A 15,405-nucleotide genomic window follows, 5' to 3' on the forward strand; every position below is an offset into this window, starting at 1 on the left:
AATGTTGTTATGTGCCGTCGAGTCAGACCCAACTCATAGTGACCCCTCCTTGGGTTTCTGAGGCAGTATCACTATGGAAGGAGATTGCCCCATCTTCCTTCCGAGGAGTGACTGGTGGTTTTGAACCACCAGCCTTCTGGTTAGCAGTCAAGTGCCTTAGGCACTACACTACCAGAGCTCCCAAAGGATGAAATAGCTGACTGGAATATTTGAATGAAGTAAGTGGCTTGGAAAATATGTGGTGTGTTCAAGAGGTTCTAAGAAAGTAGATCAGCTAGAATCTAAGTGAGATGTAGGAAAACAAGAGATCCTGCAAGGAGCTTTCCTCGTATGCCATGGCCGAGGATTTGGGTATTAACTCCAAGTATTAAGACAGATTTTTAGTAGCAGTGTAATGTAACATTTAGTCTCCAACATAAAACAAAACACCTCTGGATGCGACGGAAAACATGGCTTGATGTGAGCAAAATGGAAAAAGAAAGTCTACTCCGGAGATCACCCTCAGAATCTGCGTGTCAGGTGAGAGGGGCTTGAACAAAAGTGGTAAAGTAGATTTACAAAGGATAGATTCCACGATTCAAATAAACTCTCACCTGACCAACTGGACTCAAACCTCTGCACTGCTCTACCCACCCCTCTTCCTACCACCAGATCAGACCCGTAGCCGTTTCCCTTCACAGACAGAAGGGCCGGCCCTCCTATTCAAAGCCCTCCACTAGCCACTCCCAAAGGACTTGCATCATTATTTTTGTCCCACTGCACTTAGAATGGTTTAGACCAAAGGTTCCAACCCCTGAATAAATACACCCTGCATTCTGCTACCCGTGCCTCTGCCTGTGCATTCTCTCTGTGTTTCCAATACCTCACTCTTTTCCCCTCTCCTCCCATTACAAAACCTCAAGCTCCAGCTAAAATACTCCTTCCTTCAGATTTTCCAGGAGGAATACATACCATCCCTCTGCTGGACCTAACAGCACTTACAGCTTCTGTTTTCGTTGTCCTTAATCTTCTCCACCAGAAAATGAGCAACTTGGCGGAAGGAAAATGTCCACACTCACCATTTCCCCAAAACACCTGATACAGGGCCTTACACAAACTAATGTTCAATCAACTGTTTCAAATTCAAATACCTTATTAACTCAAAAGTATTTTTAAACTTCTTAAGCAGTAGCTGGTTAAATATTTTTAAGTGGTTTTCAGTATGATAACTTCCAATTTTCCTAGATTCATACTTCATACATTCCATGTTCTAATTATTAATGGATGCTTGCCGCTGTTTCTTTTCATTTTGTGCTGGGCCCCATTAGCAAATGAAGGCCCCAAAAGCTTTTAAGTGTTAAGAGTGTCTGAAAATGACCACGTGGTCATCATCTATCTCCTCTACTCACCTGCCAATTATCCATTATCTGTTCAATGGAATTATTTAGGAATGAGAACAGAAATAATATGAAATTAAAACAAGTCAAGTTGGTGATGAAAAGTTAGAGGAACAACAACCTTGTTACATTAAAATTTAAAAGTCAAATAATAAAGGGACCAATTTATATTTTAAAAGCCTGTAGCCTCAAATTTAAAAAAAAAAAAAAAAACCCATCAGTGTAGCATGTATTCCAATAAGGGCATAATGTCCAACTTTGAAATACTGTAAATTCTCTAAATGGACAATATAAAGAGAAAATTCTTAGGACAGAAATTCCTGACAATTCAGGGAAATCCCGTTTGGAGGAATATCTTATATTAAGAGGCACGGGAGATTCTAGAGTTGACCATGTTAACCTCAGATGCCAAACATACCGTAGAGCAGTGCTGTTTTTGTACATCCCACCAGCTAAAACTTTCTTTTTTAACATCTTTAAATGGCTGGGAAAAAAAAAAAAAATCCAAAGAATAGTAATAAATACCTCGTGGACACATAAAAATCATATAAAACTGAAATTTTAGTGTCTAAATAAAAGTTTTATTAAAACACAGTTATAATCATTCATTTATATATTATTTATGGCTGCCTTGGTGCTAAAATGGCAGAGCTGAACAGCTGGGGCAGAGACCATGTAGCCAACAAAGCCCATGATAGTATTTACTATCTGGCCCTTCACAGAAAAAACTGCCAACCTCTGCTATAGGTAAGTAATGGGCACATAGACTAGGACTATTCATGCTGTGGGACTGGTTATCATTTGTGAGCAAATATTTCAAAAAAGAGATTAAGAACCTATAACATACCTCTGATTATATGATAGATATATAATATGGGAGAGATGTCTGCTTCCAACCTTGATAGAGTAACAAGAATCAAATTTACCCTCCTACCTTAGACATATAGAAAACTGGATTAAATACATGAAACAATTTTTTTTTTTTTTTTGTCAGATATGGTACACCAAACAGCACAGGACTACAATTCCTGATGGAAGAGAAACAAGTAAGGGAAGGCCCTGGTTTTCTGCCTGGAGGTAATTCCAGATTGAAGAAGAAGAGGGGCTGGGATCCTGAGCAGGGCACAAACGTTTCCATGAGTTGAGCAGACAGACAATGGCTATCACACCGAGAGTCTGAGGTAGCTAGAAGTTACAGAACAAAGTTCTGAAGAGGAGGGAGCTACCAGAAAAAAAGCTATGGAAGTAGATTGTCCAATCTTCCTTCCAAGGAGTGGCTGGTGGGTTTGAACCACCAGCCTTCTGGTTAGCAGTCAAATGCCTTAGGCACTATGCCACCAGAGCTCCTAAAATATGCATACGATCAATGAACCTCTGTTGAATATTAAGATGCGCATGTATAAGGTGAAACTCCAAGAGGCTGGGCAAACAATACCTTAGAACTTGAGTTGAATGGCTCCCCCAGGGCTCACATGGGGCTGGGAATTGTTTCAGTTTCCACTAGCCAAAGTGCAGAATCCAGACTAATCATTTAAAGAATTCAGTACAGATGTAAAAAGAGCCACATTTCAGTAGCGGAGCTATACTCTCCCAGGAAAAAGGCTACTGGGAACAAGCTTCGAAAGGATCAAACTGAACCACAAGTCAATCAACAGGCTACTGAACAAAGCCTAACACTCCTTAGCAGAAAACAACATAATCCAGCCATCCAACGTAAAACAGACAATGTCCAGCACGCAATCAAAACTTACTAGATATGTGAAAAAGCGGGAGCTCTGGTAGCATAGTGTAAGGCACTTGACTGCTAACCAGAAGGCTGGCGGTTCAAACTCACCAGCCACTCCTCGGAAGGAAGATGGGGCAATCTACTTCCGTAGTGATACTGCCTCGGAAACCCAAGGAGGGGTCGCTATGAGTTGGGGCCGACTCGATGGCATATAACAACAACAACATGTGAAAAAGCAGGAAAATGTGACTCATAACTAGAGAAAAATCAGTCAATAGAAATAGATTCAGAAATAGAGATGACAAAAAAATGTTACAACCAGTTATTATAATCATGTTCAAATATTCAGCCAGCCTTTCTCAACCAAGATTGAGAATTAAGCCCTATGGAAAATTATTTAAGACACTATTTTATCATTTCTCCCAAGGACAGTACATAGCTACTACCATTCTAGATACAGAGGAAAGAAATCAACTCATTCCAATAGGTATCTTAAGGCATGAGGGCTCTGTTGTTGTTGTTGTTGTTATTATTTGCCGTCGAGTTGGCCCTGACTCATAGCGACCCCTCCCTTCTAGTCTCTGAAAAAACAGTTGAGAAGGGTTGGCTTAGAGGAAAACATGAACATAGTGAATAGAAAATTAGAATATAAAAGATAAATAAGACACCTTGAGAAAAGGAAAATATAATGTCTAAGATGGAAAATTCACTGGATGAAATTAACAGCAAATTACATAACTGCAGAAGAAAAGGTTTGTGAGCTAGAAGACAAAGTGATAAAAAAAAACTTAAGCCTGTGCTTTTCCAACTGAAAGTACTACCAAAAATATGTTACAGTGTGAAGGGATCAAAGGTCACGGTTTAAGTGAATAACTTTACCAGAAGACTTTAAAGGAAAGATAATTCTATATTAAAGCAATTAGATTATGACATGTAATATAAAATTTACATTCTTTCTATTAATCTTGAAATAAATTTACTGTGTGCTTTGTTTATCTAGTTTACAGTTTCATCTGCAGAGGGTGTGTGGGTATGTGTTTATCCTCTTCTCTTCAGCTGGTGTTCTCTCAGGAGCAGTTTATAGAAAAAGTTTAACACTGACTTCCGAAAACATTCAAGACTTCACCAAGAACACCAAATCATTTCACCTGATAAATGAATTATTCTGAGTTTTAGATTCAAACCATTTTTTGGGAAAAAAAACACAGCTGCTAAAATAAATTTCCTCCAACACTCATTCCTTTAACAAACCACCAAAATAACAAAATGAGTATACAAGCATCATATCTTGTGATAACAGATCAATTTTAATTCTAGCACCTGAAGCTATACAAGGGTACGCTTTATAAACCTCATGGGACTGTTGTACACATTCAATAAAGTGACAACTGTGCAATACCACTTAGTATCTCAAAATCAGGAAACATACTTTTTGAATTGTTTAAACACAATCCACAGAATCAAAAACAAAATCAGAAGCCATCCACAGTTATACTAATTGACAATTAAAAGTTTTATATTTAATACTTGATATAACAGTCACTATCTAGTAAGGGATACTTAAAGTGATTTCAGATTCTCATCCTGAAAGTTGTACTCTATTGGGAAGGTTTCTTGAGTAGGTATGAGACTGGCCAAAGGTGGGTACAACCAGGACCAGAACAGCAAGTAAAGTTCTACCACAGTTTCTGTAGCTTCCACATTTTTTTCTGTCAGTTAAAAGTGAACAGTGAGAATTAAATACTTATCTTTACATATACACAAGGTATGCTGAGAAAGCATATTTGCTTACAAACATATAAAAATACTTGTTAACTAGTTTGATAAGAAAATAATGTATAAAAGTATATAGCAAAAACATTAATCATCTCTGACCCTGGAAAGATCAATTCCATATTTTATATTACATCAAACGAAAAACAGTTTTAGTTATTTTGAATCTCTTATCCAGAAATACTTAAAGGAAGACAGACAGAAATTATTCATTTTCACCCTCAACATGGCCGTGAAAAGAGCTAAATTAAAAAACGAGAATAAGAAAATGCCTAAGTCCAGAATGAGCCCAGGTATTTGGCCACATAGAATATCATCATCTTCAAGAATAAGAGTAATATAAAGGCTTTATGAGCAGTTTCTAATCCATAAATACAATAGGCATTGTGGATTTTGGCCACTGGAAAACAAAAGCTGTAGCATCAGTAAGATCTGAGATGTCTCACTTTTGTAGAGTTAATTCAGTGTTTTAAGGTTAAAGTTGACATCAAAAACTTTTAAGGTGGGCAAAAAATTCACATTTAAAAAAAATTCCCTATGTGTCTATTTAGAGTAACAGTAAGCAATAAGATTCCAGAAGTTAAAAATTATTTCACAATCTATGACTTCAGCTTGGCAAACAGCTTAGGTTCCAAAACTGATTCATCCTGATTAAAATGTAAGCCCTTAAAAAAAGAATGTGTCTGTGTATATAGATATGTATTTTAAAGAAATCAGATCATCTTAAAAGCAGCCTTAGTGTTTCTTTTCATCTTGTCTTGAAATGACCATGCTATTAGCTTCTTGGAAAGGATTAGCCAGGTTTTCTTGGTCTAAGGCTAACATCTGTACGACTTGCTTGTCTAAGGCTAGAAAGGTACCAACATAATGTAAACTGTAAGGAGAGAAGAAGATGAGGGCTTTTCCTGGCAGTTGGTAGCTAAAATTCATGGGATTCTTAGAAAATGACACAATGGCAGCCTTTCTTGTCTTTTTCTTTCCGTGTTGGTTCTGGAGAAGGAGGACATTCCTGCTCTTGAAATTTCCTGTAAGAGAGAACAATCTAAATATAATTGCCTTCTTGGCAATGTATAGTTACAAATGCAGGTTATTCTTGGACAAGTCTAGTGTAAGTGCATATGCTTTTCAATGTTACAGTTCAACTAGGGAATCAAAACAAATCTTTGCCAAACAACAACAACAAAGCTTCAATACCAACATAAGCAGAGCTGTCCGAGTTGCTTTAACAGGAAGAGAGAGTCCTGAAATGGATGAGATGCTGAACTCAGTTAACTGCTAATTTCCTGTCCCAATATAAAACTCTGTGACTCTAAGGTATACCTGGAGTCCCTGCTGGCACAAGCAGTTAAGTGCTTGACTAGTAAACGAAAGGTTGGTAGTTCAAACCTACCCAGAGGTACCTCAAAGGGCAGGCCTGGTGATCTTCTGAGATGTCACAGCCTTGGAAACAGTATGGAGCTGTTCTATCTGCAGACATGGTGTTGCCACGAATCAGAATTGACTTGACAGCAACAATAAGGTGTACTTAAGAATAAACATCCATCATTGGCGTACAGTAGAAAACTATCCTTACTAGATATGCCACTCTGATCGCTATTCTGCCACTTAGTAGCCCTACGTCAGTATTAAAGAAGATCGTTTACATCTCTGAGCCTCAGGTTTTAGAAAGGAATAATAAAAACCTACCTTTCACAATTGCTATGAGGATTAAAGATCTTGTTATATTTAAATCCCTAATCACTCACTCACTGCCATGGAGTCGGATCCTACTCATAGCGACCTCTCCTTGGGTTTCCGAGGCAGTATCTCTATGGAAGTTGATTGCCCAACCTTCCTTCTAAGGAGTAGCTGGTCAATTTGAAATGCCTTAGGCACTACGCCAGCAGAGTGCTTAGCAAAACAAGCCTTCTCTACACCCCTTCCTCACTCCTGATTGATGGAGGACATGCATAGATGCTGAAGATCAAAACCAATGACAAAATATTTGAAAAAGGCAGAGAGAATTATTTTAAGTAAGCACTGGTTCATCAATTGTTTAACACTAAAACAGGACTGGGGTTTTTTAACAAACACAAAAATCCTGGGTTTTTTCTCCACAAAAAGAATACCCTAGCAAGGGACTAAAATGTCCAAGATGCTACAATTTAGGTGTTATTTCACTTTAAATTCATAATAAGGACTCTACTCTCATAAGTCTATCAAACTATCTAGCAAGCTGAGAGATATCCAGTAGGTCTAGAGAGCTGAGTAGGAATCAGGCCACCACGATTCAAAATAATCAAGCCAAATCTACCTACTAAAGCAAGTTAATCTTTCTCACATACAAACATTTTTATAATAACCCCAGAAGGCCTCATCCATCACCTCAAGCTTCCTGGAGCCCATTAGTGCTTTCTGAACCACTGGCATTTCCTAGGCCATCTAACAGAGCATTTTTTGTAGTCTGGGAGATTGTACTTCACTTCCTGTGGGCCTGTTCAATCCCTACTGCCTCTTACCCTAAGAGGAGGAGCTGGGTAAGAAGCAAGGCTAAGGGCACTGGCTTGAGATTCAGAGATTGCAATTCCAGTCCCAGTTCTGCTATTTAATATGTCTACACCTTAAACAAGGAGCTCTGGTAGCGTAGTGCCTAAAGGCACCTGACTGCAGTGGTTCAAACCCACCAGCCACTCCTCGGAAGGAAGATGGGGCAATCTACTTCCAGAGTGATACTGCCTTGGAAACCCAAGGAGGGGTTGCTATGAGTTGCATCCGACTCAACGGCACATAACAACAACACAACAACACCTTAAACAAGTCGTTTACCCTCACTGTTGTTCAGTTTATTAACCCAGAAGTAGAGATTTAAAAAAACAGCATTTAGCTTACTTAGTTGTGGTGACGCTAAAATGCAGGTAAAGCACTTCAACAGTATTTGCAGAGATTACCACCACTCAAAGGTTAGCTGTTACCACCACTATCATCCAACCAGCGCCACCTTTGGACGCTTCATTATTCCTTTTCAAAAATCTCTGTATTTACCTTCTAGTCCAATATAGTTTAAAATAGGATTTTATATATAGAAAGTGTCTAGAATACAGTATCCACACAATGAAAACTTTAAATATACCATTTATATGAACCCCTGGAACAGAATCCCATAGTTTCCTTTTTCTTACTAAAAATATTTTAATTTTTGTTGTTGTTAGTTAATGGTTTTAAAAAGCAGTTTGATTACCTGTTCAAATACAATGAGCTGAAACAACTTCTAGGATGTGTTTTGCTTACCTTATAACCCGGACGAGTTCGTGGAAAGCCTGATCTACGTTCATCCTAACCTTTGCAGAAGCCTCCATGTAGGTTACTTTAAGCTGCCGCGCTAACTGCTGTCCTTCCTCCTGTGTCACCTGAAATTCCACAAGAGCCGTGTTTGAAGTACAGTATCAAACAATTTGATTTGCTCCATCTACTCCTCACGTTGTGTGTGTGTGGAAAAGGCTTCATCTCACCTTCCTTTTTGGAACAAATTGTTGGTGGGTATTGAATTTTAGGTGCACAGTTGTTCCACTGTCTGTTGGCTTACCTTATTTGCACCTGGAATCTCCTATCACCTTGACTTTGTCCCTCTGTATGTAATGTTTTTCTCCTCTATTTTTCAGGTTTTCTCTTTATCAACTGTTCTAAACAATTTCATTATGCTGTGCCTTGTTATATTTTTCTTCATATTTCTTGTGCTTTGGGCTTATTGAGTTTCTTGAGTATGGGCATTGATAGTTTTTATAATATTTGGAGATTTTTCAGTCATTTCTTCTGCTGTTAATCTTAACCAGCATATTTTTCATCTCAGGCATCACAGTTTTAATTTCTGCAAGTTTAATTTGGATCCTTTTATATCTTCCATGGCCCTACTGAACATATCCAGGCTTTTTCTAGCTTTCTGAACATACAGAACATAGTTATAACTGTTTTAAAATGTCTTGGTCCATTAATTCTACCATCTGTATCATTTCTGGGCCTGTTTCTATTGTTTGTTTGTTTTTTCCTTCTTTGTCATGGATCATATTTCCCTGCTTCTTTGTATGTCATGTCTGATAATTTTTGAGTGGACACTTGGGTGCTGGGTTTTTACCTATTGGATGCTGAGTATTTTGTATTCCTGTACATATTAGTGAACTTTCTCCTGGGATGCTGTTATTTGTAAACAGGTTGGTCCTTTCCAGTGATGCTTTTGATTTTATTCACATTTATTCTGGGGCTAATTTTGCCCCATTAAACCCCAAAACAAACCCACTGCTGGTGAGTCAATTCCAAATCATGGTGACCCTATAGAACAAAGCAGGGCTGCCCTATAGGGTTTGCAAGGCTATAAATCTTTACAGATGCAGGAGACCACAGCTCCTTTTTGCCCCACTACTGAAAGAAAAGCCTATCCAGTATTTTAAGAACTATGAGATTTTCTACTCTGGCTGACTGAAAGAGTAATTATTCTTGGCCCTATTTGAGTTGCAGGTCTTGTTCTCTCTGATCCTTTCAGGTTGTTTGTTCCTCAAATTAAATTTAATACTCCATTCCCACACATCAGCCATTAGGTTATCACATTAATGTACATACATTTAACCATTACTTTATAATAGTTCATGCCTTATTAAATCCCAAAAGAGTGCCAGACAGATTCTACATAGTATTAGTATATTCAAGTTTTGCAGTTTTTAATTTACCCCGCCTCTCTTCAAAATAACGTATGTATCATAAGATCCATGGATTTGAAATATAAACCAACCAGATCAAGCAAGCAATTAACAATAAGCAAGGAAGCCAAAAGAAAGTGGCAGAGTCACCAATTATAGAAAGAACAGTTTCTAATTTAAGAAAATTTGACGAAAGAAATGTTTTCCTATGAAAATATTGCCATGCTATTACAAATTCTAGTCCATCTTCCTGGAACATCATCCCTTCTAGCCCAACCTTATACTCTTAATTTGTTTCATCCAACTAATTCTGATTAATCCTTCAATACTCAAGTAATCAGAAACTTCTTACAGTTCTCATGGTGTTCTGGAACTCCCATCACATTATGTGGCTACCATCTACAAAATTCTTCATTTTCTACAGGACAATTTGTGATTTTATTTTTTCTTTCTCCACTATTACAATAAGTCATTTGAGGCTAGGGAGAGTAAGGCTATCAGTCTTTGTACATCCACAGCCTAGAAGAGTGCACAGCAGTTACCTAAATTAACACGCTAAGCAAATGGCATATGACCAATCACATAAACATATCTTGAAGTAAAGGGAAAGATGATGTAGGGAGAAAAATAAATACTGAAACAAGTTGATCAATAAATTACCTACTTGATTAATATATATTTGATCTGGAGGGAAAATACATGTCCTTAAGAACTTTGTATTTGTCTTTTGCTCTATTACTCCTCAAAAAGGGACCTTATTTTACCCTTCGTGCACAATGTAATTCAGCTAGAGCAAAAAGGCAAGTAACTGTTAACACTAAAACAATACCACTGGTAAGGTCATTTATATGCTTCATTTATTTATTTTTAAAATATGGTTTCATATCAGTGTCTTCCAGGAATCAAAGTCAGCAAAGTTGGTGCACACATTTCTGTTCAAGAAACTTCTAACTACATATTAAGTAGCTTGAGCTCTCTGATGTAGCAAGACTTTAACAAGTAGATACAGCATTACTACAACCAAAACAAACAAAAATAAGCAAAAAGAACACCATATGAAACAAAGCCATGGCATTGTAAAGCCAGAAATCAATAAAATACAGGTTCCCAATGCAGAGAATTTTATAAAGATACTTAAATACTAAATATACTTAATACTTATCTCCTGGATAGTCTGATTTGGTAGGCCTAAACTCTACCAAGAAATATTTTGTCTTAAGCTAAAAAAGAAAGGAAAAAAAGAAAAACAGATGCTTCCGAGTCAATTTCAACTCATGGTGACCTCACGTGTATCGAGCAGAACTGTGCTTCACACATAGGGTTTTTCAATGGCCAGTTTTCAGAAGTGGGTAACCTGACCTTTCTTCCAAGGAACTCCTTCCCCAAAAAAGGTTAACCGTGTATAATATATGCCAAAATACAAATGATAAATTTAAAATGAGTGGGTGAAAAAACAAGTGAAAATAAATTAGCCTGCAACTAAAGATACTCTTCTCTTGCAAGTTAGTGCATTAGAGATAGTCAAGAGAATTAAAAGAAAATTCAGTCACTGATAAGACTTGGGAAAAATCCAAATAATATCATTTAAATCAAAGTCTTTCTCTAAATGAAGGTAATTAAGCTTACAGCACAGTGTTTTTGATCAATGGCACTTTCAATTGTTTCACTGAATACAGCAGTTCATTCACATAATCATAAACAACTGATTTCCCAGAAGCTAAGTTCCTTCTCACCTGTCTTTGATGATCCAGGTCTGCTTTATTACCAATTAAAATCATTGGAAACTCATCACGATCTTTTACTCTGAGAATCTGTCTTTGAAACTTATAGATTTCTTCAAAACTAAAAAAAAAAAATTGATCAAGGTATCAGATTTCAGCCAAGTCTCACGCCCGTTTAGTGCTTTATTGCTTTTCCTTTTTGTATAAAAATAAGTCCAAATTCAATAAAGTAGTAATCCAAACATGAACAGAGGGTTTATATTTTAATATTGGTACAAACCTGCCTCTATCTGTGACTGAAAAGACCAATAGGAAACCCTCGCCAGTTCTCATGTACTGTTCTCTCATAGCCCCAAACTCTTCTTGTCCTGCTGTATCTAGAACTAAAGAAAAAGAAAACAAATGTAACTGTGTTTGGATTTCATTTTATATCTGACTTCCCCAGCAACGGAAGGCCCAATTAATGTGGGTCCTCCGATGAGCATCACACTTAATATAACATAAAAAGCTTTCTCCTCTTAATACTCTATACTCAGTACTAAAGACAAATACATTCTAATAGCAGGCAGTTTCAGAGCAGGTTGATTTAGTAGTTAGAATGTATTAGCATACCAATTACATGGTTAAAAATATCAAACCCATCTAAGCAGATGAAGTCAGATGAACCTCTGAAGGCACTTCAGTGTTTTCTCCTCTCATTGAAAAAGAATAATTCAAAAAAAGACGTGTAAATCTGAGAAAGTTTGGTTCTACCCCCCAATATCATATTTAAGTACACATGCTAATGTTCTTCTTAATCTCTGTGAATAAACAAGAAGCACAAAAGTTGAAGAGTTATGTCTTACTCTGGGGGCAAGCAGGATGTCTAACTAGTCACAAAACACTATTTGCTAAAGTCTCTGTATTATAAATTCTAAACAAGTTAACAAATATGGAACCATTTCTATATTCACTTCACTCATTTTAGCCTTCACCAAAGGGCAGGAGAAGTTCAGACCTGGGGTATTTTATTCCCAAATGTCCTAATAAATAGAACTTCAACAAATTACAAAGACAAGACTAGTTTTGCCAGAACACAAGATCTATCCAAGTACTGTTTTACTTTCATTTATCAAATATTTAAGTCTTATTTCCCAATATGTAGCTTCATCAATCAAAACTAATGATAGATATGGGCTAATATTTAAGATCATCTAATATTTCAATTACATTATTTAACTTAGCAAATGTCATTCACTTTTAAAAACATGATGTGCAAACTTTTAAATACAGGAAGATTACTTACTATCCAGCCGGGCCGCTCTGTCATCTATCACACACTGCTTTGTATAGGAATCTTCAATGGTTGGATCATAATCCGTTACAAAATAGGACTGTAAGAAAAATTACTTTATTTTAAAATTTGCATGTATGTACCCATCCATATACGAAGGCAATTTTCTTTATCAAATTTTACTTATCCAAGAATTAATTAAGATATTTTCCTTATAGTAGAGTTTAACCTCCTATGTCAATTCCCTACTAAATGAAATTGCTTCAGAGCCTTCCAAGTGGAGATAGGGTATTAAATCCATTTTCATGTGAAATATGCAAGAATATTGCAAATAATTAACTGCCATATATATATAAACTTATTTGTGCCTAAGAATCTAGATCTCAAATTTTAGAAAACCATACTGCGATAATTCAGATGTATTTGAATCTGCAACCAAGTGATAAGTACCATGCCTAACAACAATAGTGAACCTAACAGAGACAACAAAAAAAGAGGCCTGGAAGATTCTATGTATGCCCCCCCCTTTCTTTTCTCCTCTCTTTTCTCACACCTTGAGGAGTTTTGTCTCACTCCCTTTTATATTTTATTCCTTACAATAAAGAAATATTACTTCAGAATATTTTTCATTTGCAGACATCTCAAACTTATTCTTTCACTCACATTTTTGTTATTTTTTATCTTAAATTCTACTTCTCTTTTCCTCCTGTATCAAGGCCTCCCACTGTTATCTTCCATAAGATAGGGGAGTTAAGGTATCAGAGTAAAAAGGGAAAAGCCTTAGGGAATGCATTTATTTGTGTATTATATTTCACAATTAAAAAAAAAAGTTTTAAAAAATAGAACAAGAAGAATCTTCAAGAGCCTGTTTTTCCTCTTTTTCCAAGACAGCACTAACTAGGGCACTGACAACATCCTTCTTCTGTTCTGAGCATCTCCTCCTTTCTCCTCTCAACTAACTTCCTCAAAGCCCATGTCCCTCTGGCTCATTACAAAATCTGAGGGAATGACTTGGAAGAAGACAGCTTAATACTGGGAAGCGGTGCCGAGGGTGTTCAGCCATTCTTCAGGCAAGGGCTCCTGGCAGCTGGACCTGCTGGCTCTAGGGCAACAGCATCCTCAAGTGACAAATGCCAGCATGGTGACCTATGCCAACACCAGAAAGCTACTCAGAAGCAGGCACTCTCAACAGGACAGTAAGGAAACCACTGGCACTGGGGGTGCGGATAGGACTGTGTATACTGATCTGTCTGCCTGCCACCACTGTTTTACATATAAACTTTCTTTTCTTTTTTTAAAGGACAGGTCTACAATGTATTTATATTTTAGGATTAATTTTTATCACAGAATTCAGTATCCATAGCCCTATTTCCTTTTTGGTGTTTTCACTTAAATACAGGGTTTATTAAACAAAATATGAAATATTTACCAACAGGGGCAACTTTAAATAGAAATTCATTCATCTCTCCCATTCCCCCTCCCCCCGCCCAATTTAAAAATAAAGGGGTATCAAAACAATCCTGAACTTATTTTTGGCACCCATACATCTTTAAAAGTTAAATACACTGGCAACAATATTCCTTGTACTCAGTACTATAAACAACTTAAAAGGGCTTTCACCAAGCAAGCCTGTTTGTAATACTTTTTCTTTTTTTAACATTAGTTTCCTGAAACATGCTGCCCCACAGCAATCTGATCCCTCTTACCAGACTGTTATCTTGTATTATCTCGGTTTCCTTGAGTACTTCCAGTTTATGTGCTGAACTGTCCCTCCCCCTCTGCTTAAAAACTTAATGAATGTACAAATACTGAATGTAATCTTAGAAGTGTCCACTTCATGCGTAATAGTTAGAATTCTTTTAATAAGAGTATTTTGCTTTGTAAGAGCCAACCAGGATGTTTAACACACGTAGAAAATTGTTGTTTCAACACCATGAGGCCCATTAAAATAAGTTGTTTTTCCTTTTAGTGGTTGTGGAAGTTTCATTATTTTCTTTGGATGCCTTAGCTCTTGAAACACAACCTTAATGTTACTAAGAATTCTGTCACTCTGCTCTATGGTATGCATTTATTTTACTTATTTTTAGACTAAGTTTCTGAAAACTTAGGTTCACATTTTATCTTCTCTGCACCCTGTTTTCATAATTTGCAGAGTCCATCCTCTTCTTGCCATGTGTAGATTCTAAAGAGCTATCATCACTGAAATCACCTTCATCCCTCATAAAGATTCATCCAAACAAACCATCAGTTTACGGCCTGTCATTGAATCAGAAATCTCTTTCCCTCTCATGGTTGCAATAAGCCACAGGCCAGAATATGCCTAAAAAGAGTATTCTCTGTGTTGCTGTTGTTGTTGTTGTTGTTGTTATTTGCCATCGAGTCGGCCCCAACTCATAGCGACCCCTCCTTGGGTTTCCGAGGCAGTATCACTACGGAAGTAGGATTGCCCAACCTTCCTTCCGAGGAGTGGCTGGTGGGTTTGAACCTCCAGCCTTCTGGTTGGCAGTCAAGTGCCTTAGGCACTATGCTACCAGAACTCCTACTCATCTCCCACCACAAAGGCACAGCATTTTTTGTTACTTAAACTTGAGTATCAGATATTTAAGGCAGCAGATCACCAATAGCTATTAGTCTCTGGTAACAGATAGTACTGGGTTTGAGTCTAACTCTACCAACTTTCTAGCTGTGGAGCCTGAGGCAAATTACCTCACTAACCTTCAGCATCTGTAAAATAGGGGGAAGGAAAATGAGCAGATAAAATGACGTAATGCATATAAAATATTAAGGCATGCTGATGATTAATGAACGGTAATCATTAACAACTGTAATTATTTTGTGATGCAGTTAGTCTGAACTAGTGTTTTTGTTC

At 37.2% G+C, this 15,405-nt stretch overlaps 1 protein-coding gene across 1 annotated transcript in view; it reads right to left on the reverse strand.

Annotated features, from left to right (window-relative positions):
• Window positions 1-5,812: 5,812 nt before the first annotated feature.
• Window positions 5,813-15,405, reverse strand: part of RRAS2 (RAS related 2) — an 83,457-nt gene continuing 73,864 nt past the window's right edge. The window contains exons 2-6 of the mRNA XM_007955384.2: window positions 12,549-12,636; window positions 11,544-11,646; window positions 11,276-11,384; window positions 8,143-8,261; window positions 5,813-5,900 (exon numbers count right to left, since the gene is read on the reverse strand). Of these exons, the coding sequence (XP_007953575.1) occupies window positions 5,813-5,900; window positions 8,143-8,261; window positions 11,276-11,384; window positions 11,544-11,646; window positions 12,549-12,636 (507 nt within the window). The remainder of the gene's footprint in view (window positions 5,901-8,142; window positions 8,262-11,275; window positions 11,385-11,543; window positions 11,647-12,548; window positions 12,637-15,405) is intronic.

The sequence above is a fragment of the Orycteropus afer genome, unplaced genomic scaffold, assembly GCF_000298275.1.
Source record: "Orycteropus afer afer isolate SDZICR_OR568_19922 unplaced genomic scaffold, OryAfe1.0 scaffold00014, whole genome shotgun sequence".
NCBI lineage: Eukaryota > Metazoa > Chordata > Mammalia > Tubulidentata > Orycteropodidae > Orycteropus > Orycteropus afer.